This window comes from Cherax quadricarinatus, chromosome 6, assembly GCF_038502225.1.
Source record: "Cherax quadricarinatus isolate ZL_2023a chromosome 6, ASM3850222v1, whole genome shotgun sequence".
Lineage (NCBI taxonomy): Eukaryota > Metazoa > Arthropoda > Malacostraca > Decapoda > Parastacidae > Cherax > Cherax quadricarinatus.
In genome coordinates this window covers 15,746,155-15,769,303 of record NC_091297.1, presented here as the reverse complement: position 1 = coordinate 15,769,303, position 23,149 = coordinate 15,746,155, and the positions used below count along the sequence as shown (strand labels likewise).

At 42.2% G+C, this 23,149-nt stretch overlaps 1 protein-coding gene across 1 annotated transcript in view; it reads left to right on the top strand.

Moving 5' to 3' along the window:
- Positions 1-23,149, top strand: part of LOC128694174 (cilia- and flagella-associated protein 44-like) — a 147,188-nt gene that overhangs the window by 106,752 nt on the left and 17,287 nt on the right. The window contains exons 29-31 of the mRNA XM_070080644.1: positions 2,004-2,175; positions 14,704-14,842; positions 22,298-22,408. Of these exons, the coding sequence (XP_069936745.1) occupies positions 2,004-2,175; positions 14,704-14,842; positions 22,298-22,408 (422 nt within the window). The remainder of the gene's footprint in view (positions 1-2,003; positions 2,176-14,703; positions 14,843-22,297; positions 22,409-23,149) is intronic.

Here is a 23,149-nt window from a genome sequence, read left to right as displayed (position 1 = left end):
AGATGGAAATCTAGCGGATTTCCTGGTGGCTCAGAGTCAGTTATTACATTCCAGCCATTCAGAATTTATTAACAGTTAGAAAATGGCAAATTTGCATCAACAAACCCTAAGCCTGTTAGACGTCATTCTGTCTGGAAGATAATGAGGCCTTTCAGAAACCCCATACTCACGTTATTTCAGGTAAACTATACAATACACAAATAACCCGCACATAGGAGAGAGAAGCTTACGACGACGTTTCGGTCCGAGTTAAACCATTTACAAAGTCAATGTGACTTTGTAAATGGTCTAAGTCAGACAGAAACGTCGTTGCAGGGTCCTCTCTATGTGCCGGTTATTTATATACTGTTCCAGTTACGGTTTTGTGCTTTTTTGTTCTTTAATTAATACTATTTTTAAAAATGAAACCGACAAATACACTTGCACACTCCGATACTAACTCTAACCTTATTCTAAGTAATATACCTCAGCTTCGAGAGTTTAAAACCAGTCACAAGTGACTTTCTCATACTGCTGCACGGAAACAAAATAATATAACAGTATATAATAATAATAATAATAATAATAATAATAATAATAATAATAATAATAATAATAATAAAAATATAATATCTTTATTTACTACAAGTATATGTACAAGGTAAAGGTCTACATAAATCTGACCACAGGACACAAACACACGTCAGTAGTTACATAAACCTTTTGTTAATTATAATACATGAATATTGAAAATTTGAAGCCGACCGGATGAGGCATTCTCAAGTGGTACACGATAAAATTAGAGGACTAAAAATATTCAGGCAACCATTTAGAGGTACCTCTTTGGAGATACCTAAAAAAAATGTGACCAGAACGAGAAGGAAGGAGGCCACAACATACAGCCCCGAAGCATTTAGTGATAGAATAAGGGGTGTGGAGGAGCCAGAGTGAAGTAAATATAGTGAGGGCGATGAGACTGGATAACTGAACACTGCTCAAGAAGGAAAACACCCAGGTACCTATTTGCTGCTAGGTGAACAGGACAACAGGTGTAAGGAAACGTGTCGAAATGTTTCCACCCGTCGGGAATTGAACACGGAGGGCCCGGGTTCGATTTCCGGCGGGTGGAAACATTTCGACACGTTTCCTTACACCTGTTGTCATGTTCACCTAGCAGCAAATGGGTACCTGGGTATTAGTCGACTGGTGTGGGTTGCATCCTGGTGGACAAGATTGAGGATCACAATAGAAATAAGTTAGACAGTCATCGATGACGCACTGACTTTCTTGGGTTATCCTGGGTGGCTAACCCTCCGGGGTTAAAAATCCGAACGAAATTTTATCTCCTATCTTATCTTATCATTACATAAAATACTCCAGAAGGATCAAGGACAAAGGGACACAATAGCTGAAGAAACAGTCGAGTCAGAGAAAACAGGAAACATGGCTTCACCTTAATACAAGATCCTGATAGAGTTGGAACACAAAAGCAGCAGAATCTGACTAACTCTATGCGTAGATTCCATTATAAATAGGATAAAATAATTTAATGAAAGGTAAATTTAAGAGTGAGGCTGAACCTCAACCTCACATGAAGCTAGAATTCGATCTCTGTAAACACTATTAGGTGGCCTGGTGGCTAAAGCTCCCGCTTCACACACGGAGGGCCCGGGTTCGATTTCCGGCGGGTGGAAACATTTCGACACGTTTCCTTACACCTGTTGTCCTGTTCACCTAGCAGCAAATAGGTACCTGGGTGTTAGTCGACTGGTGTGGGTCGCATCCTGGGGGACAAGATTAAGGACCACAATGGAAATAAGTTAGACAGTCCTCGATGACGCACTGACTTTCTTGGGTTATCCTGGGTGGCTAATCCTCCGGGGTCAAAAATCCGAACGAAATCTTATCTTATCTTACACCAGAGATTCCAACCCATCACAATATACACAGGTATACGCACACAAACTAAGGCATGCATACATGCCTTCTCTCACATTAATGTTTTCTTGAATTATTGTATGTAGCAACTTCAAGCAGCGGGGAGAGTGAGGGAGGAGAGGACGGTGGGGGCGACAGCGGTGGTGACGATGATTCTGGCTTAGGCACTGACGAGGCCAGGATGGAGGGGTCAGGGCCACGACCCCAGGGATGTGACCCTGCTGTCTTCTCATCTGTTACCCTTCTCAGGGATCTGCGGTAAGACTCTTCTCACATACTCTCTTGTAACTTAGTATTTTACTATGAATATTTTTCTTTAGTCACACACACATGTACATGTGTGTGAACGGTGCTGAATATTTAGCTTACTGGTCAAGAAAAAACTCTTACAGATTGGGCTAAATTGAGTAGCTTTCATTACTGCATATTTCTTCGTAAATATTACTGATGTTATAAGAAAATGGCACATATTAGTAGTCGATAAACATAAATTGTGCCATACTATAAACATGAGTACTGATAGTGTTTCTTATATTCTTGAACCACCTGGGTGCCATCTGGATATTAACTGAAGGAAATAATTTTCATTACATAAGTTATACAAATCATTTAAATTTTGCTCAAAAGTAAGTTTATTTAGGTACAAGTACACGTAAGTACAGTTACACAAGGCACAGTACTCGCTCCCATCTTGTTCCTCATCCTCATATCCGACATAGACAAGGATGTCAGCCACAGCACCGTGTCTTCCTTTGCAGATGACACCCGAATCTGCATGACAGTGTCTTCCATTGCAGACACTGCAAGGCTCCAGGCGGACATCAACCAAATCTTTCAGTGGGCTGCAGAAAACAATATGAAGTTCAACGATGAGAAATTTCAATTACTCAGATATGGTAAACACGAGGAAATTAAATCTTCATCAGAGTACAAAACAAATTCTGGCCACAAAATAGAGCGAAACACCAACGTCAAAGATCTGGGAGTGATCATGTCGGAGGATCTCACCTTCAAGGACCATAACATTGTATCAATCGCATCTGCTAGAAAAATGACAGGATGGATAATGAGAACCTTCAAAACTAGGGAGGCCAAGCCCATGATGACACTCTTCAGGTCACTTGTTCTATCTAGGCTGGAATATTGCTGCACACTAACAGCACCTTTCAAGGCAGGTGAAATTGCCGACCTAGAAAATGTACAGAGAACTTTCACGGCGCGCATAACGGAGATAAAACACCTCAATTATTGGGAGCGCTTGAGGTTCCTAAACCTGTATTCCCTGGAACGCAGGAGGGAGAGTTACATGATTATATACACCTGGAAAATCCTAGAGGGACTAGTACCGAACTTGCACACGAAAATCACTCACTACGAAAGCAAAAGACTTGGCAGACGATGCACCATCCCCCCAATGAAAAGCAGGAGTGTCACTAGCACGTTAAGAGACCATACAATAAGTGTCAGGGGCCCGAGACTGTTCAACTGCCTCCCAGCACACATAAGGGGGATTACCAACAGACCCCTGGCAGTCTTCAAGCTGGCACTGGACAAGCACCTAAAGTCAGTTCCGGATCAGCCGGGCTGTGGCTCGTACGTTGGTTTGCGTGCAGCCAGCAGCAACAGCCTGGTTGATCAGGCTCTGATCCACCAGGAGGCCTGGTCACAGACCGGGCCGCGGGGGCGTTGACCCCCGGAACTCTCTCCAGGTAAACTCCAGGTGATTACAATTATTATACATATGTGTAAATTACGTAGCATAACTCACAAATGTCAAGTGACTTATTTCTGAATATCAAAATGGTATACAATACCGACAGGTTGGTAGATAAGACACATTTAGGCAACTTTATTCCGAAACGTTTTGCCTACACAGTAGGCTTCTTCAGTCGAGTACAGAAGGAAGGCAGGAACAGTAGAGATGTGAAGACGATGTAATCAGTCCATCACCCTTGAAGTCATAGATTTGAGGTTGTCAGTCCCTCAGCCTGGACTGGGGCGAAATGTATCTAATCCGGGTCATAATGTGTTATTGAATGTTAGAGTACTTCACTGCACAAACCCTGTGTCACCCATTAAAGTTTCGTGTGTGACGTCCCGGGTAGCCGGTTCTCCGCATACCCCGTGGGCACTGGTGGACTGCGGGCGTGCCTACTATCTATAATTGTGTAGGTTGTGAGAGCTGTTATAGAAACTTAGTTATATCTAACTCTAACTTAGCTTAAATACGTATAAATAGTAGAGTATAGTACATTAACCTATAGAGGCTTCATTACTAGATTAAGTCTTACAAAATAAGAGTGTATAAAGAATGAAAGCATGTTGCACCAACCATAGACATACGTGGGTCGGCTCGTCCCCCCTTCCTCTCCGCCCAACTTAGGGAGGGTTAACGGTCTGGAAAATCTAAAGTTGCGTGATTTTCTACAAAATTAATTACAGTAGAGATACAACAGAAATAAAGTGAACCGAGTTATTTACATGAACATTAAAAAAGGATCGACTTACAATAACAGGTACATGAGTGTTAATTATACAAGAAATCACTGTCCTCCCTTTCTGTGGCTTCATTCATTAGGTACCTTTTAGCGCTTTTCCTGAACTGGCTATTTATTTATTTATTTATTTATTTATTTCCAATTTGTGCACACATACAGAGGTACAAAAAAAATACAGATAAGAGCAGTATGCCAAAGCCATTTATACTATGCATAGCATTACGGGCTGGCTTAAAATTAACTTAAGATTAACTAAGCAATGATTATTATTATTATTATAATCAAAAAGAAGCGCTAAGCCACAAGGACTATACAGCGCTGCTACTAAGCAATGATGAAATCAGTGATAAAACATTAATGTAAACAGATAACTATAAAGCACAAGTGAGTATTACAAAGACAGGTCATATGGTTGCATTCAGTTAGGTAGTGATTCTGTTAGGTAGTGTATTTAAAAAATAATAAAGTTAGATTGGGTTTTAGGTTTAACATTTATGTGATATAATTGTGAGAAACATTTAAGATATACAATTTATAATGTTCAGTTATTCAGTATTTATTTGGTTTTGGGTGAGTAAGTAATCTTTGAGAAGAGACTTGAATTTATAAACAGGTTGTGTTTCTTTTATATTTACAGGTAATGAATTCCAGATTTTAGGGCCTTTTATGTGCATTGAGTTTTTGCATAGTGTGAGATGGACACGAGGAACATCAAAGAGTGATCTGTGCCTTGTGTTATGGTCATGTGTTCTTTGAGGTTGGCAAGGAGATGTTTGAGGGGAGGGTTAATATCAGAGTTAAGTGTTCTATGTATGTAATAGGTGCAGTAATAAGTATGGATGTTTTGTATGGTGAGTAGGTTTAGTGTATTGAATATTGGTGGAGTGTGCTGCCTGTAGTGAGAATTTGTTATCATTCTAACTGCAGCCTTTTGTTGGGTAATTAGTGGTCTGAGATGGTTAATTGTTGTTGAGCCCCATGCACAAATTCCATAGGTGAGATAGGGGTAAATAAGAGAGTGATATAGGGCCAGGAGGGCTGACTGTGGAACATAGTACCGTATCTTCGATAGTATGCCTACAGTCTTGGAAATTTTCTTAGAAATTTGATGTATATGTGTATGAAATTTGAGTCTATTATCAAGGTGGATTCCTAAGAATTTTCCCTCTGTTAGTTTTGTGATAGGTGATCCATTTATCATTATGTTAAGAGGGACATCTGTAGCTCTGTTACCAAACTGAATGAAGTAGGTTTTGTCAATGTTTAGTGTAAGTTTGTTAGTCCTCATCCAGGTAGATATTTTCTGTAATTCGGTATTTACAGTATTGGCTAGCGTGACTGGGCTCGGGTGAGAGAAGACGTATGTAGTGTCATCTGCAAATAGTGTGGGTTTGAGTAATTGCGAAGCATTTGGAAGGTCATTTATGTATAGGAGAAAGAGAAGAGGGCCAAGGACACTTCCCTGTGGGACACCAACTGTAATTGGTTGTGCAGAAGAGTTTGCCCCATTTGCGTACACATATTGGCTTCTGTTGCTGAGGTAAGACTTGAGGTAGTTGAGGGAGTGCCCTCTTATACCATAGTGTGACAATTTTACGTGGAGCAAGTCATGGTCAACTGTATCAAAAGCTTTACGTAAGTCAATGAAGATCCCCAGTGGGACTTCTTTTTTCTCTATTGCAGTGTATATATGTTCTAGCATGTGTATAATAGCATCATTAGTATTTTTATTAGGCCTGAATCCAAATTGGCAGGGGTTGAGTATGTTTTGGGAGATAAGGTAGGAGTAGATTCGTTTATGAATTAATTTTTCGAAGATTTTTGAGAGAGGGTGTAAGTTGGATATTGGCCTATAGTTATTCAACTCTGTTTGGTCTCCTCCTTTGTGGATCGGGGTGACCCTTGCTATTTTGAGTACTGTAGGGAAGGTGGAGGATTCAATGGATTTGTTAAAGAGTGTTGCAATGATTGGTGATAGCACTTGTGACACTTTTTTGTATATAAGGGGTGGTAAGGTATTTAAATCTCCTGCCTTGTTTTTTAGTGCGTTGATAATAAGGGAGACTTCGTATGGGTTAGTCGGAGCTAGGAACAGTGTGTTCGGGTAGTTGCCGGTGAGGTAGTCATTTGGTGGGGTATCTGAGCTTGGGATTTTATTGGCAAGGTTTTGTCCTATAGTGGAGAAGAAATCATTGAGTCTGTTTGCTGTTTCTGTTGGTGGGAGTTGGGGTTCATCTGTTTTTGCTAATTTTATTTCGCTATTTCGTGATATCTTTTTTGTTCCCAGAATTTCTGATAGGGTTTTCCAGGTCTTTTTTATATCACCTCGTAAGTTGGATAATCTGTTCTCATAATACAATTTTTTTGCCCTTCTTATCAGGCTGGTTAGGATTGACGAGTAACGTTTTGTTTGGTCTCTGGTTATGTGACCCATTCTGTACTGTTTTTCATATTGGTGTTTTGTATTTATGGATTTGAGAATGCTGGGTGTTAGCCAGGGACTGTTCAGTCTCTTTGCTGTCATCTGTTTAGTTTTTTTAGGGCAGTGCTTGTTATAGAGGTATTGGGTTTTTTTTAGAAAATTATTAATACATTCGTCAATATCTGTATAGGTTTCTAGCTCAGTGTGCCAATCAATGTTTGCTATTGCTGTTGTGAAGTTATTAATGGCTGCCTCATTGTGAAGTCTGAAGGTGACTTTAGTAGTGTCTTGGGGTAGTTTACCAAGAGTTGTTATGAGGAAAGTAGGGTAGTGGTCTGTGGTATTATCTGTAATTATGCCTGATTTTAAAGGGGATATGGTGTTGGTCCAGATGTGGTCAAGTAGGGAAACACTAGTCTCTGTAACTCTTGTAGGTTTTGTTACTGTTGGTAGTAACATACAGTTACTCATTGTGTTTGTGAATTCAGTAACGTGTGGGTCCTGGTCTTGCAGGAGATTTATATTGAAGTCACCTGAGAGTAGTAAGTGATCTTTGTTCATGCGTGCATCAGTTATCATACTTCCTAGATTTTGACTAAATTGGCTAATGTTTGACTGTGGAACTCTGTAGATGTTTATCAATGTGAGAGGTTTTTGTAGGTACTTTGATTTGAATTTAGCTATTATATATTCCCCATGTTCATCCCTTGTGCAAGTATTAGTGATACATTCTAGTTGGTCTGAGTAGTATATGGCTGTGCCACCCCCTTGTTGATCAGGCCTACAGTTGTGTATGGCTGTGTAACCAGGAATGGCATAGACATCTGTACTATCAGGCTTTAGCCAGGTTTCAGTTAGTGTAATGATGGACATATTGGCATGTAAGGAATTTAGTAATGCTATGAGGTCATCGTAATGCTTGCTTAAAGATCTGATATTGTAGTTAAATATAGTTATGTTGTTGTTGGCACTGAGAAGTGCCTTTGATTGTTCTGCAGTGTAGTAATTACAGTTACTGTTTGATTCATTTAAGTCATTAAATAAGAGGTTGGTATCAGGATCAATGCTTGTAATCATAAGATTTGTAGTGAATCTATAGTTTGAATTAAGTATAAAACAAAGTAAATAGTCTTAAGCTAAAAAATAGCACCTGGATTATTTAACAAATGTAAAATAATGAGCTAAGGGACTAATACAAATAAAGTGATGATCAAATAGTGGAGCTTGGGAATATGATAGTAGGTAGTACTATAAAGGTAATTTTTTAAAGTTAGAATTATAGTATAAAATTATAATATAAAAGGGACTAATATAGGTTGTGGTGACCAATAAAGTGGTAATCAAAAAAATGAGCTTTGGAATATAATGGCAAAATTGTGAACTTTAGCACCTAAGAATAGCACCTTGATTATTTTAACAATTGTGAATATATAAACTAGGATAGTTATATAAAGCTAAAATAAAGGAGAAAACATATAAGGGACTAAAATTAAGTAATGGTAAGCAAAGTTAAATGGGCAGATGGTAGGAATTATAATATAAACTTATAATATAAAAATACAATTTGAAATGGTACTTGCAATTGCACTAGAGTCTGGTATAGGTTGTTGACAAGATCAAGATTATACCTAGATTTAAATTGACAAAATAAAATTCACAATTAAAGTACCAAAAGAATAATAGTAAAAAAATAACAATGGTAATGTCTTGATTATAATATGATAGTAAGAGGGTAGACAGGTACACAGGTACAAGGGATAATACTAGTGTTAGGACTGGCATTTACATATTCACTCAATCCGTTCCACTCCTTTTTTGCTGTATAATTAAAGGTGTCTGAGGCTTGACCACATACTGTAGGTACTACAAAACTGTGTTAACTTCCCCTGATACCATACTCGTTTTGGTTCCCAACGTTGACAAACTTGGCAACAAGATATTCTGGACACTGTGAGCAATTTTATAAACATGATTTAACTTCAGTTGCTTTACTCTGTCTTCAACATTCAGCATATCCAGTTGTTGTAATTCATCTTGGCCTACATCTCTTGGTCCCAGGCCCAGGATGAATCTTTATTTTCTTCTGGGTGATTTGTAGTCTACCTTTAGACACATGTACAACATCTGGGTGTCTTTATTTATTGATGTTTCACCAACCAGTGACTTTATCAATACAATACTGAGGACATAATGTGAAGAATTATATACAAAACATGAGGTATCAGTCCCTCGGCCATGGAGTTGGTGAGGAGCACCTTAATCTTGAAGGAACTGAAGCACAACGAAGAAGTGAAGTAGCAGCAGCAACACACACAGCAAGAAGCATTCTCGAGCGTTCCCAATGCTCGGGCTTCTGCCCTAAGCTGGGGTGTGGCTCCAAAAGGATCCTGTAGTACATGCTGCCTTTGCACCTCCTGATATCGTCTGCTGTTTTGCAGCTGCTTCTCCCTCTGAGCCCCGTGGGGGCGGGGATTGAGACTGGGCCTGGGGACAACTGGTCCCAGACGATGAGGTACTTGTATCTCCTCCCATGGCAGACGTTGGTCTGAGACACTCCAACAAGAGAGAGCCAAGGCCGGGCCACCTCTTTCTTTTTTTTCTTTACACAGGGTTTGACAAGGTTAAGGATCCCTAGCTTTATTGACAAGCATTTATATTGTTATGAGACATACAAGTAGGGAACAGAATGAAGTTGGAGCCATCTGTGGGCCAGAATTTTCATGTGATCAACTGACTTTATCTCGTTCACATCATTATGCTATACGAATGTGTTCCATACTCGAGTCATCCTGGGTATATATGATCTCGAAGTGATGTTCTGGAGAAGGGTACAGCCAGAGTGAAGTTGCTGCTTTCTGCCCGTCTTGTGGCATAAAAGCTTATTTCACGCTGTCCTCGAAGTGGATCCAAGTGTGGTACTTTGACAGTATTGGCCTTGTACATAACAGTAAGGCCACCCACATCGCTCCTATGTTGAAGGCTCTGCTAAAAAGGCCCGGGCTGGGCGATTATACCGGCGAATCTACAACAGCAGCTGAAGCTCAGCCATGGAGCTAGGCGCTTATATACTGGCGACAGGTAGAGGATGTGCAGCAGACTAAGGCATTGTTGCTGGTAGGTGGGAAGTTGGTCATACCCATGGAATGGGCCAGTAGAAAGCATGAAGGTTGTGTAGATGTCCTCTGTACCAAGAGGACATCTACACAACCAACTCCGAGGCTGAGGGACTGATTACCTCATCTTTTGTATATAATTCTTCACATTGTCTTTGTATTTTATTGATAAAGCCATTAGTTGGCGAAACGTCTACAAATAATAATACCCAGATGTTGCACATGTGTCTAATTCTTTATCTTGTCGGTATTGTATACCATTTAGGTACATAAATAACCCATAAGACATTGCATAAGACCGAGACATAGAGTCCTGTCTGTAGAGGAACTTCACTATGACATTAGCTTTCTTTACTACACTGTTCACTCTCAATTCTTGGGTCAAAGGGGATTCCCAGATATTTCACTGAAGCTACTGAAGTGATGAGTTCCCTGTGACACTGGACTTTAAAAGTATTTAACCTTTTCAGTTTGCTTTTTATGCCAAAGAGTTTGGCTTCTGTTTTCCCGAGGTGTAGCGATAGTTTGTCTGCTAACCAGTGATATTATATCTTGTCGGTCTTTACCTGAGACTAGCAGAGCACTGTTGTCTGCATACAACAAAAGCTTACGCTTGACACTGATGTGCACGCCGTTCACATAAATTAAAAATAGTAAGGGTCCAAGAATACTACCTTGGGAAACCCCACTTGCTATCGGCAAGGGTTCTGATTCCGTATTATTGATTTTGACATTTTGTTTCTTGTTGCTCATGTAAAAGTTAAACCAGTCTACAGAGCTTATGTAGTTTCTTACGCAATATGTTTTGGGTAACTTTCGAATACCTTTTGCGACATTTGAGCTCTCAGGAAGTCCATCAGATTAATGAGGAGTTTACCTGGAGAGAGTTCCAGGGGTCAACGCCCCCGCGGCCCGGTCTGTGACCAGGCCTCCTGGTGGATCAGAGCCTGATCAACCAGGCTGTTACTGCTGGCTGCAAGCAATCCAACGTACGAGCCACAGCCCGGCTGGTCAGGTACCGACTATAGGTGCTTGTCCAGTGCCAGCTTGAAGACTGCCAGGGGTCTGTTGGTAATCCCCCTTATGTATGCTGGGAGGCAGTTGAACAGTCTCGGGCCCCTGACACTTATTGTAATGTTTCTTAACGTGCTAGTGACACCCCTGCTTTTCAGTGGGGGAATGTTGCATCGTCTGCCAAGTCTTTTACTTTCGTTGTGAGTGATTTTCGTATTTTTACTCATTTTTGACTTCTTTTCATAAGAACGATATATGCCACTTTCCTTCTTCAATACACTGTAATATTCACACTCTCCCCATCCTCCAGTAGTTGGTGACAGCTGGTAGCTTCTTACCGTCAGGTCCCCAGCTGCGCTAACTCTCCCCTTACTCACACTCTTCACACTTGATATACCCTTTTCTAGAGAGGGACAAATTCCCCACCTAGACAGATCAATAACTTCGTGGTCAGATTGGGCAATTCACCCCCAAAGAGCCACCTTCGAATTTCTTGTTCACTTACATAAGATAGCTGTTACAAAATGCGATATCTATAAAGTATAGACATCTCCAGAGAATATAGAAAGTCAACTTACTGATCCCCCTCTAGCATCTAGCCTGTTTCTGGTTTTGTAACAGTTTGTCAGAAAGTATTCTGGTCCAGTTATCCTTTAAAATTAAGGTAAATTTTAATAGTTCTTTAGGATTGCAACTGATAGAAGACTAACTAAATAAAAATTGATATGTTTATTAACAAAGTTGTCGAGGTGGACAAAATCAAAGTAGTCTGATATAATTTAGGATATAAGCTCCTACACATCTCTTGTAGTGCAAAGTTAAATTGCACATTTAGTAGTATTGTGCTGAAGGCACATTTCATATCAATCTTCTTGACCAACAAGGCAATCAAAACAGCTTGCTTGAACAATATGACGAACCATTCACCAAACAACAATAACATAACAAGCAGCAGCACAGAGTCAGGAACAAGAAGACAAAATAACAACCCTAACTGAGGACCATCATCAGATCCTCCATGAAAATCATAAAACTCCCTTAATACTGAATCTAAGTTCAGCATAACCAAATCCCCGACTACGACGGTGCAAAGATGCCACACAAATTAGGTCAGAAGCTTTAGCCTGGGACCTGAACAGAGTTGTGGATGAGTGGAACAAACTCCCAAGTACAGTTATTGAGGCTAAAACGTTGTGTAGTTTTAAAAATAGGCTAGATAAATACATGAGTGGGTGTGGGTGGGTGTGAGTTGGACCTGACTAGCTTGTGCTACTAGGTCAGTTGTCGTGTTCCTTAAGTAAATGTGACCTGCCCTGACTAGGTTGGGGCATTGGCTTAAGTCGGTAGGAGACTTGGACCTGCCTCGCATGGGCCAGTAGGCCTACTGCAGTGTTTCTTCTTTCTTATGTTCTTATGTTCTTACACTGGTTGATCAGGCTCTGATCCACCAGGAGGCCTGGTCACAGACCGGGCCGCGGGGGCGTTGACCCCCGGAACTCTCTCCAGGTAAACTCCAGGTAGTTACAAGATGTATGTTTCGACTCACCAACGAAATCATACTCTACCAAAACAGTCTAAATAACGAACAGACAGTCAGAGATGACAGGGATGCTTCCAGCACTAGGAGCAGATGGAGAGAGCGGTGCTTGTCCAGCGATGACCAACGATAACAGTGACCACAGTTAAGAGTAAATGTTACATCCTACTTAATGACATAGCTAAGTTAAATAATAATATAAAGCAATCTATTTTCATTTTAGCTGTTAATGAAAATATCAGCAATATAAAATTATATGAAAGATAATATGCATTATATACATTATGTCCCTTTCAGGGGGTGCAACAATAACACAAATATTCTTGCAAATTACAAAAAAAAAAAACATTTTTTTCCTCTATTTCGCTCTTCATCCATTCCCTTTGTTTAGTTGTGTCGTCTGAGCGGCTAATGTATGTGTACCCATACTCATCCTATGAGAGGTACGCGAGAAACAGAATTATAGAGGTCACACTGGGTCCTTATCAGACCTCAGTGGCCATATTTTCATCTTCGTTAGGGCTAGGTAAGTTTTGCCAGGAAACAGGACAAGTGTTTCCTACACATATGCTGCTATGTATGATAATTCTATGTAACTGTATTTGTGTATACCTGAATAAACTTACTTACTTACTATAGGTCTTAGATGATGACCCGCCGCTGGAGCTTTTGGTCATCTGACCAAGGCCTTTCGCTGGCGTACTGATCCACCCCTTTAAAATTTATGGTCATAGTTAGTTATAAAATTAACACATCGGTCAAGGCAGGGTGACCCCCCCCCCCCCAAAAAAAAAAAAAAAACACTTTCATAATCATTCACTCCATCACTGACTTGGCAGAGGCGTGCTTACACTTTAATTTAACAAACTACATGATATCAACACCCCTCCTTCATAAATATTGCGGTTATCTCATATATTAGTTACTTCACATAGCTAATATACAGTTGGATAAAACATAACTTTATCTGACCAGCTTGGAGCAAATGCTGAGAACAGAAAATCATAAATCTGTAGTTGTATTTTGCACAAGCTTGAGAGCAACGAGTGTGTCACACAGTTCAGTTTCTAAGGTGGAAGACCAGTTATTAACTCTAATATACCTCTGTATTATAGTACCATTAAGCAGGTTTACAATAACAGCACTTCCTTCCCTCACATTGTCACAATTAAGGAGCCATGAGCGTAGATAGTCTTTGTGATGCTATTTAGTCTGCAGGTCGTGTATGTATTCCAGAGCACTGAATTTAGAAGTTAGTAAAAAATAAGGATTAGGCAAGTTTACAGCAGTTTCTTGGTAGGATAGATGGGCATCATGATATCAAAAGTTATCTGCCTGGGAGGCAGGAAATGTTCCCAGCTTGATACCGTTCATGTAACAATATTGGTAGAATTACCGACAATATGTTAGGTAAGAGGATACATGTGCAACTAATGTGATACGTATTTTATTGTGGCCACAATAAAATGTCGAATTAGTAGCACATGCGTCCTTTTACGATCCAGTTCATGTATTCCAAATATTTTTGTGGGTGGCCGTAATTTGAGTCTGTTTTGATTCACTTGCCCCCTTTTCCATTCACCTACTAATTTTGTCTATACTCCCCTAGTCTTCCTCTCATCCCACTGTTACACTGTTTTCCAGGTCACATTACCTGGAGAGTTTACCTGGAGAGAGTTCCGGGGGTCAACGCCCCCGCGGCCCGGTCTGTGACCAGTATATAATTCGTACAGAAATTTACCTAGTTGCATACATCATTTCAGAACTAGTTGATCAAGTGGCTAACGCGCTGGCCTGTTAGTTTTAGGATTCACTTGGGTTTGAGCTGCACACACTCCCTCATCAGTAGAGGAGGGCCTCGCTTAACAGCACTTCGCTTTACAGCGTTTCCCTAATACACTGATTTTCAATTATAACCATTCTTCATTTATTAGACTTTCTACACTAAATATATTCACTACTCAATATAAGCTAAGGATGAAAATATTATAAGTAATGTGTATATTGTATATGCATTCTTTTTAGGCCTAACTATATTGCTCTATAAATATATGATAGTGTACACATGTTATTAGGCTTTTATATGCATTTGAAGGTAAAAAAAAAGAGGGGGAGGTTATGTTTAACTTTACAGCGATTTTCGCTTTACAGCCGTAGCCTGGAACCTGACTTACTGTACATAATTCTTGGGTGACCGGGCAGGTGGCGTGTGGCCGGAGCTATGGAACGCAGTAGACGCGAGAAAACTCTTGAGGAGCGTCGCCACGCAGCCGTACTGCGCCGCCTGCTGCGCACCAACCATGTTGCTCATTCTGCCCTCACAGCACTTACCACCATGCAGGTGAGTCCTGACACCCTCTGCCCCTTGTAGGCGAGTCCTGACACCCTCTGCCCCTTGTAGGCGAGTCCTGACACCCTCTGCCCCTCGTAGGCGAGTCCTGACACCCTCTGCCCCTTGTAGGCGAGTCCTGACACCCTCTGCCCTTTGTAGGCGAGTCCTGACACCCTCTGCCCCTCGTAGGCGAGTCCTGACACCCTCTGCCCCTTGTAGGCGAGTCTTGACACCCTCTGCCCCTTGTAGGTGAGTCCTGACACCCTCTGCCCCTTGTAGGTAAGTCCTGACACCCTCTGCCCCTTGTAGGTGAGTCCTGACACCCTCTGCCCCTTGTAGGTGAGTCCTGACACCCTCTGCCCCTTGTAGGTGAGTCCTGACACCCTCTGCCCCTTGTAGGTGAGTCCTGACACCCTCTGCCCCTTGTAGGTGAGTCCTGACACCCTCTGCCCCTTGTAGGTGAGTTCTGACACCCTCTGCCCCTTGTAGGTGAGTCCTGACACCCTCTGCCCCTTGTAGGTGAGTCCTGACACCCTCTGCCCCTTGTAGGTGAGTCCTGACACCCTCTGCCCCTTGTAGGTGAGTCCTGACACCCTCTGCCCCTTGTAGGTGAGTCCTGACACCCTCTGCCCCTTGTAGGTGAGTCCTGACACCCTCTGCCCCTTGTAGGTGAGTCCTGACACCCTCTGCCCCTTGTAGGTGAGTCCTGACACCCTCTGCCCCTTGTAGGTGAGTCCTGACACCCTCTGCCCCTTGTAGGTGAGTCCTGACACCCTCTGCCCCTTGTAGGTGAGTCCTGACACCCTCTGCCCCTTGTAGGTGAGTCCTGACACCCTCTGCCCCTTGTAGGTGAGTCCTGACACCCTCTGCCCCTTGTAGGTGAGTCCTGACACCCTCTGCCCCTTGTAGGTGAGTCCTGACACCCTCTGCCCCTTGTAGGTGAGTCCTGACACCCTCTGCCCCTTGTAGGTGAGTCCTGACACCCTCTGCCCCTTGTAGGTGAGTCCTGACACCCTCTGCCCCTTGTAGGTGAGTCCTGACACCCTCTGCCCCTTGTAGGTGAGTCCTGACACCCTCTGCCCCTTGTAGGTGAGTCCTGACACCCTCTGCCCCTTGTAGGTGAGTCCTGACACCCTCTGCCCCTTGTAGGTGAGTCCTGACACCCTCTGCTCCTTGTAGGTGAGTCCTGACACCCTCTGCCCCTTGTAGGTGAGTCCTGCAAGGAGATTCTAGAACATGTTTAACATATCTTTATTTCTACAAGTACATGTACAAGGTATACACACCGTAGCTGACATCAATGACATACTACTATATAGAAAGTCACTTATGCTGAACATTCGGACAAATTAGGTCAGTTCTGTCCCAGGATGTGACCCACACCAGTCAACTAACAATCAAGTACCCATTTTATACTGATGGTGAACATGGACAGGGACAGCAGGTGCCTTATGGAAACACGTCCCTAATGTTTTCCAGCCATAACGGAGATTCCAACTCCGGACCTCAGTGTGTGAGTTGAGTGCGCTAGCGATCGAGCTATGGGAAATCACTATTCTTCAGGTGACTAGTATACCTTTACATCCTCACCCTCCTCCAGGGGATTCCAGAACACTTAACATCCTCACCGTCCTTCGTGAAGTTCAATCACATCTGATTCTCTCACGCTTAAGAGATACGAATTTAATTTCCTAATTAGCAATCAAAATCATTCAGGGTAACTTCTCAGAGCCAACAATAACATAACTGTCTTTAACTACAATATCAGATCTTTAAGCAAACATTACGATGACCTCACAGCATTACTAAATTCCCTGCATGCCAGTATGTCCATCATTACTCTTACCAAAACCTGGCTAAAGCCTGATACTACAGATGTCTATGCCATCCCTGGTTACACAGCCATACACAACTGTAGGCCAGACCAACAAGGGGGTGACACTGCTATATACTACTCAGACCAACTAGAATGCATCAATAATACTTGCATAAGGGATGAACATGGGGAATATATAATAGCTAAATTCATATCCAAATACCTACAAAAACATCTCACAGTGATAAACATCTACAGAGTACCACAGTCAAATACTAGCCATTTTAGTGAAATACTAGGACGCATGATAACTGATGCACACATGAACAAAGATCACTTACTACTCACAGGAGACTTCAGTATGAATCTCCTGCAAGACCAGGACCCACTTGTAACTGAATTCACAAACACTATGAGTAACTGCTTGCTGCTACCAACAGTAACAAAACCTACAAGAATTACAGAGACTAGTGTTTCCCTATTAGACCACATATGGACCAACACATGTCCCCTTTAAAATCAGGCATAATCACAGATAATACCACAGACCACTACCCTACCTTTCTCATAACCAATCTAGGTAAATTACCCCAAGGCACTACTAAAGTAACCTTCAGACTTCATAATGACACAGCCATTAATAACTTCACAACAGCAATGACAAACATTGACTGGCAAACTGAGCTAGAAATCTATACAGATACTGACGAATGTATTAATAATTTTCTAAAAAGAAGACCCAATACCTCTATAACAAGCACTGCCCTAAAAAAACTAAACAGATCACAGCTAAGAGACTGAACAGTCCCTGGCTAACACCCAGCATCCTCAAATCCATAAATATAAAGCACATATATGGAAAACAGTACAGAATGGGTCACATAACCAGAGACCAAACAAAACGTTACTCATCTGTCCTAACCAGCCTGATAAGAAGGGCAAAAAAATTGTATTATGAGAACAGATTATCCAACTTAAAAGGTGATATAAAAAAGACCTGGAAAACCCTATCTGAAATTCTAGGAACTAAAAAGATATCAGAAAACAGAACAATTAAACTAACAAAACCAGATGAACCCCAGCTCCCACCAACTGAAACGGCAGACTCAGTGTTTTCTTCTCCACCATAGGAAAAAACCTTGCAGGTAAAATCCCAAGCTCAAACACCCCACCTAATGACTACCTCACTGGCAACTATCCGAACACACTGTTCCTAGCTCCGACCAACCCAACAGAAGTCTCACTTATTATCAACACACTAAAGAACAAGATTTAAATACCTTACCAACCTTTATATACAAAAAAGCTTCACAAGTACTATCACCAATCATTGCAACATTCTTTAACAAATCCATCGAATCCTCTACCTTTCCCACAGTTCTCAAAATAGCGAGGGTCACCCCGATACATAAAGGAGGAGATCAAGCAAACTTGAATAACTATAGGCCAATATCCAACTTCATTGACCTCTTCGCTCTCGGGCCGAGAGGTTGTGCTTCGCCTTTGCTCCTGCATTCGTCAAACACCATTGGTGGAGGATGGACGTTGGCTGCTGCACTCGCTACAGTTGGTAGCCCTGAGCGAATTTTGCAAGATGGCGCAGACTACCAGGAGGAGGATAAACACTGTGTGTATTGAGGTGTTGAAAGGCGCAGTTTATAACACCAATGCGTCAGTTATGCTGCCTGCCATCTTAAGAGATACCTACTGCATCAACAACGACGATTTGTATGGAATTGCTTTGAATGGAGCTACAAGAATCTTTGTGAAATTCGTGATGGCTGCTGTATATGCCAAGATGGTGTAAAAGTACCAGGATGTGTATATGCTGGTTAACCCTGGTTTAGAAGTACATATGAGGGACGTATCCAAGTATTATACTTGGGTAAAGATGGAACGTCCCATTTGAGGCCGATGAGGAAGACATAAAAGCAACTTTCGAAGAGTTTGGAGTCATACATCAAGCAACAGTTGGAAGGTGGTCTGAGGGAATGTGTGCTGGACTGCGTGAGGGATCCTTTACCCTTAAGATGTCCTTGCGCAAAACTATACCATCATACGTGACATTAAGTGACTTTAGAACTCAGGTATATGTCACATATGCAGGGCAGAGAAGAACATGCAGACTGTGTGGAGCGTATGATCATACGGCTGCGATTTGTCCTTGACGATCGTCACCTGAGACACATGGAGAAGGGAAAGGAGTGGAGAAGGAGAGAGAGGTGACGACCCAGTCAACACAGGAGCATCCTCGGGACCACAGGGCATGGAGTGAAATCGTGGAGGACAATCCGGTGGAATGTGTAACATTACCGGAGGTCTCTCAGGTGATTGAGACCATGCTTATAGAGGATGAGGTGAGACAAGGTGAATTGGGTAGTGAAGTTTCAGCTGCAATAGACACTGTTATACAGGGATTCTTGGAGGATCAGAATAGGGACGGAACACTACGTATGGTATCGGATGGGACATCTGCAGATAAGGGTGGAATTCATGAGGAGTGCAATGTGGGTGGTGGGGATGGGCAACCACAGAGGATTTGTGAGACAGTGGTTGAAGTGCATAAAGTTGAAAGTGCAGATGAGGTATCACGAAAGAGAGAGGCAGGTGCTTCTGACAGTGATGATGTTTTGACACCTGCGCAAAGATCTGGTAAGAAACACTCAGTGGATGTCCCCCAAAAAAGTATCAGGGGGGGGGGTAAGGGGCAGGGGAAAGGTGAGGCAAGGAAAGAGCATTGTGAAAAGCATACTGTGCAAAAACGTAAGGACCAGATCGATTGGTAAGCCCCCGATATCATTTTTAAGTGCCTAACGTTAAATGTAAATGGCCTAAGGGCCGATGTAAAGCGCAGGATCTTTAGTGACTTTAAAAAGATACGGAATACAGGTCATATTTTTACAAGAGCATAATTTTAAGTATGGAAGGGATTTGTTGATAGATGAATACAAGGTTTATGCTGGATATACTGGGAAGCTTAAGGGAGGTGCTGCAGTATTAATAGCTGAGGCCAGTCCTTTTCAGTTGTTGCACTGGGAAGAAGGGGGAGATGGGAGAGTAGTGAGGGTGGATGGGACATGGGGTGGGGTACGAGTGTGTTTTGTGTGTACATGCCGGCGGACAGCAATAGGCATGTTAAAGAGGAGTTTGTTAGGGACACACTAATTTATCATATGAGGGGGTTACCAGTTTATACATTATTTGGAGGGGATTGGAATAGTGTGATACTTAGGAGGGATGTGGAGCCGCGGGGCGCTGGGTGTGTGTTGGGAGTCCTACGGGATGTGTTAGGGGGAGTCAGATTAGTGGATGTAGTTAGTGGGGAGGGGTGGGTTGTGGAGCATATTTATGTAAAGAACGGTTATGCGGCAAGCTTGGACCGCATTTATGCATCTCCTGGGATACAAGCTAATAATATGGAAACTGTAAATGTAGTATTTTCGGATCATAGAGGGGTGGTTGTGGACGTGGGTTGGGGTGAGTTGCCGAAACATTTTATGAGTTATTGGAAACTAAATGTGAGCTTGTTAGAGAATATGGAGGGTGGACTTAGTTTTGCGGAATGGTGGAAAAATGAATGGAATAAAGGAAAGCTGGGAGGTGATATATTACTGTGATGGGAGCAATGTGCTAAACCGGGGATCCGTAGGTTTTATGTGAGGAAAGGAAGGGAGGTTGGACAATGGAAACATGGATTACAGAGGTATTTGGAGGGGCAGTTAAAACAGTGTTATGAAGGTTGTCGTGGAGTATATCCGGTTTCAGAGATCGAGGGTATAAAAACGCAACTGCTGGAGATGCAGAATACAAGGTTTGATGGTGAAAGATTAAGGGTTGGGTTGGAAGATGTTTTATGGGGTGATAAGCCATCAGCTTGCGTTCTGCGGCGATTAAAGATCCAGCAAAATATAATGAATATGTTAAAATTAGAGGTATATCAGGACGTGGGTGGGTACATGGTGGGATAGCGGTTAGTAACGACTGAAGGCATGAGTGGTTTTGTGGATGAATGGTTTGAGATATATATGAGAGGAGGCAATAGGAAGATGGGGGACTTGCTTATTATGGAGGAAGGGATATCACGTATCCTGGAACCAGAAGACAGGGTGGAGATATAGGGGCCCATAAGTGAAGATGAGGTTTTGAAGGCATTACAGGGGATGAGTGTAAGGAAGACGCCAGGGATTGATGGCATTCCAAATTATTTTTATTTAAGTAACTGGGAGGTCTTGAAGGAATGCTTGGTGTATTTGTTAAATGAAATGAAGGTAAAGGGATGCATGGGTATGATGCAACAAACAGGGGTCGTTGTCATGATTCCGAAGGGGGAAGTGCAGAATAGCATCCTGTATTATAGAGGTTTATCTTTAATGTGCGGTGATTACAAATTGTTTGCAAGGGTTTTAAGTAATAGATTACGTAGTGTTATTGGGACAGTTATAGATAAGGGACAAATGGGTGTGCCGGGGCGGTCAATGATTAGTGGACATGGGAGAATTAAGGATTTCATAGATGATTGTAGAACGAGTGGAGGGGGTGTACTTGCTTTGGATTGGAAGGCTGCTTATGACTGTGTAGAGCGAGAGATGTTATGGATGATAATGAGGCGTATGGGTTTAGGCGAGGAAATTGTCCGATGGGCGGAAACATTATACAAAGGCGCAGTACTACAGGTGCAAATCAATGGACGTATGGTTAAAGTAGTTAGTATGGGTAGGGGACTGAGACAGGGATGCCCCATGTCTCAGATCCTATTTGCATGTCTACAAGATCCTTTATATAGGATGATTAATGTTGGGGTAGATGAAGAGGGGGGTACAGCAGAGGGGTGCTCCTGGTACAGTTGGGTATGTTGACGATACGAGGGTTTTAGTTGGGGGAGAGGAGGCCCGGTGGCCTGGTGGCTAAAGCTCCCGCTTCACACACGGAGGGCCCGGGTTCGATTCCCGGCGGGTGGAAACATTTCGACACGTTTCCTTACACCTGTTGTCCTGTTCACCTAGCAGCAAATAGGTACCTGGGTGTTAGTCGACTGGTGTGGGTCGCATCCTGGGGGACAAGATTAAGGACCCCAATGGAAATAAGTTAGACAGTCCTCGATGACGCACTGACTTTCTTGGGTTATCCTGGGTGGCTAACCCTCCGGGGTTAAAAATCCGAACGAAATCTTATCTTATCTTATCTTGAGATATTTAGTGGGGCAACAGGTATGCATCTTAATGCAGTTAAGTCTAAATTGTTAGAGGTTGGTTCATGGGTGGGAGGGAACTTGGGACAAAAGTATGGTTGGCAGGTAGTAGATCAAATTAAAGTATGTGGAGTGTTATATAGAAGGGCAGAGCAAGAAGCTAGAGAGGCCAACTCCGTAAGGGTTGTGCAAGGAGTATTAAGCCTGCCCATAATGCTCTACATACAAGGGGCTTTTGGCATGTACACCCAATCACAATATTTCTTTGTACAACTATGCATCATGTCCAAATAAAAAAAATAAATAAATAAACTGGAGGAGGCTGGCGGCGGTAGTGGTGGAGGTTGTTGTGGAGATGTGTTGTGAGTCATCATATGGCTAAGACCCGCGTCAGGAAACACTTGTCCTGTTTCCTGACAGACCTATTCCTACCTACCTGTGACTCACTGACACATTGCAGAGTGAGCGAGAGGCAGACCTAGGAGCCATACCATCAGTGGTGTGGCTGAGACGGAGCCAGACCAGCGGTGACCTGACCTCCGTCACACGTCTACCTATCCCCAACACAGAGGTCAGACTCCCTTCTTACAATCAGCATCTGCATGTAGATAAAGAATCATTATATACCTAGGTTTATCTCTTAAAAATTAACTGAAAAATTATTAAACTTTTGGTTTCTTTGTGAAACCAGATGCATTTGCCACTGCGTGATCCGAGGAAGGTATCCCAGTATCTCACAAACTCAGCCCTCTCTACTTCAATGCATGCATAAGGAATACAGGAAAATGTATAAAAATATGTAAGTCTTTATATGTATGTACATATGTATGTACGTATATACACGTGTATATATTCATGTGTGGAGGGATATGTGTGCGTGTATTTTCATGTGTGCATATATGTGCATATGTATGTATGTGCATATGTATGTACACTTTTGCATGTGTATATACATAATCATATGTGTTTCTGTTAGTGTATGTGTGCATGTGTAATGCATGTACATATACAAGTGCATATATATGCCTCTGCATGTGTTATATATGTACATATTTATGTATGCAAGTTTGTACACTTTTGTAATGAGAACTTTTTCGCAGATCTCAGGAATATTATTGTAATCATGGGGGAGCGCTAAACCCGTAGGATCATACAGCGCCTGGGAGGAAGATGGAAGGTATTCAGGCTCAGTTCAGGGAACCGGGGCACAGATCCAATTCCCTAGATCAAGAGCCCCTCACCAACGTCAAGGAACCTTCCTTGAGGGGAAATCTCGGGAATAGAAAAAAGAGGACATTAATCTTCCATTGTA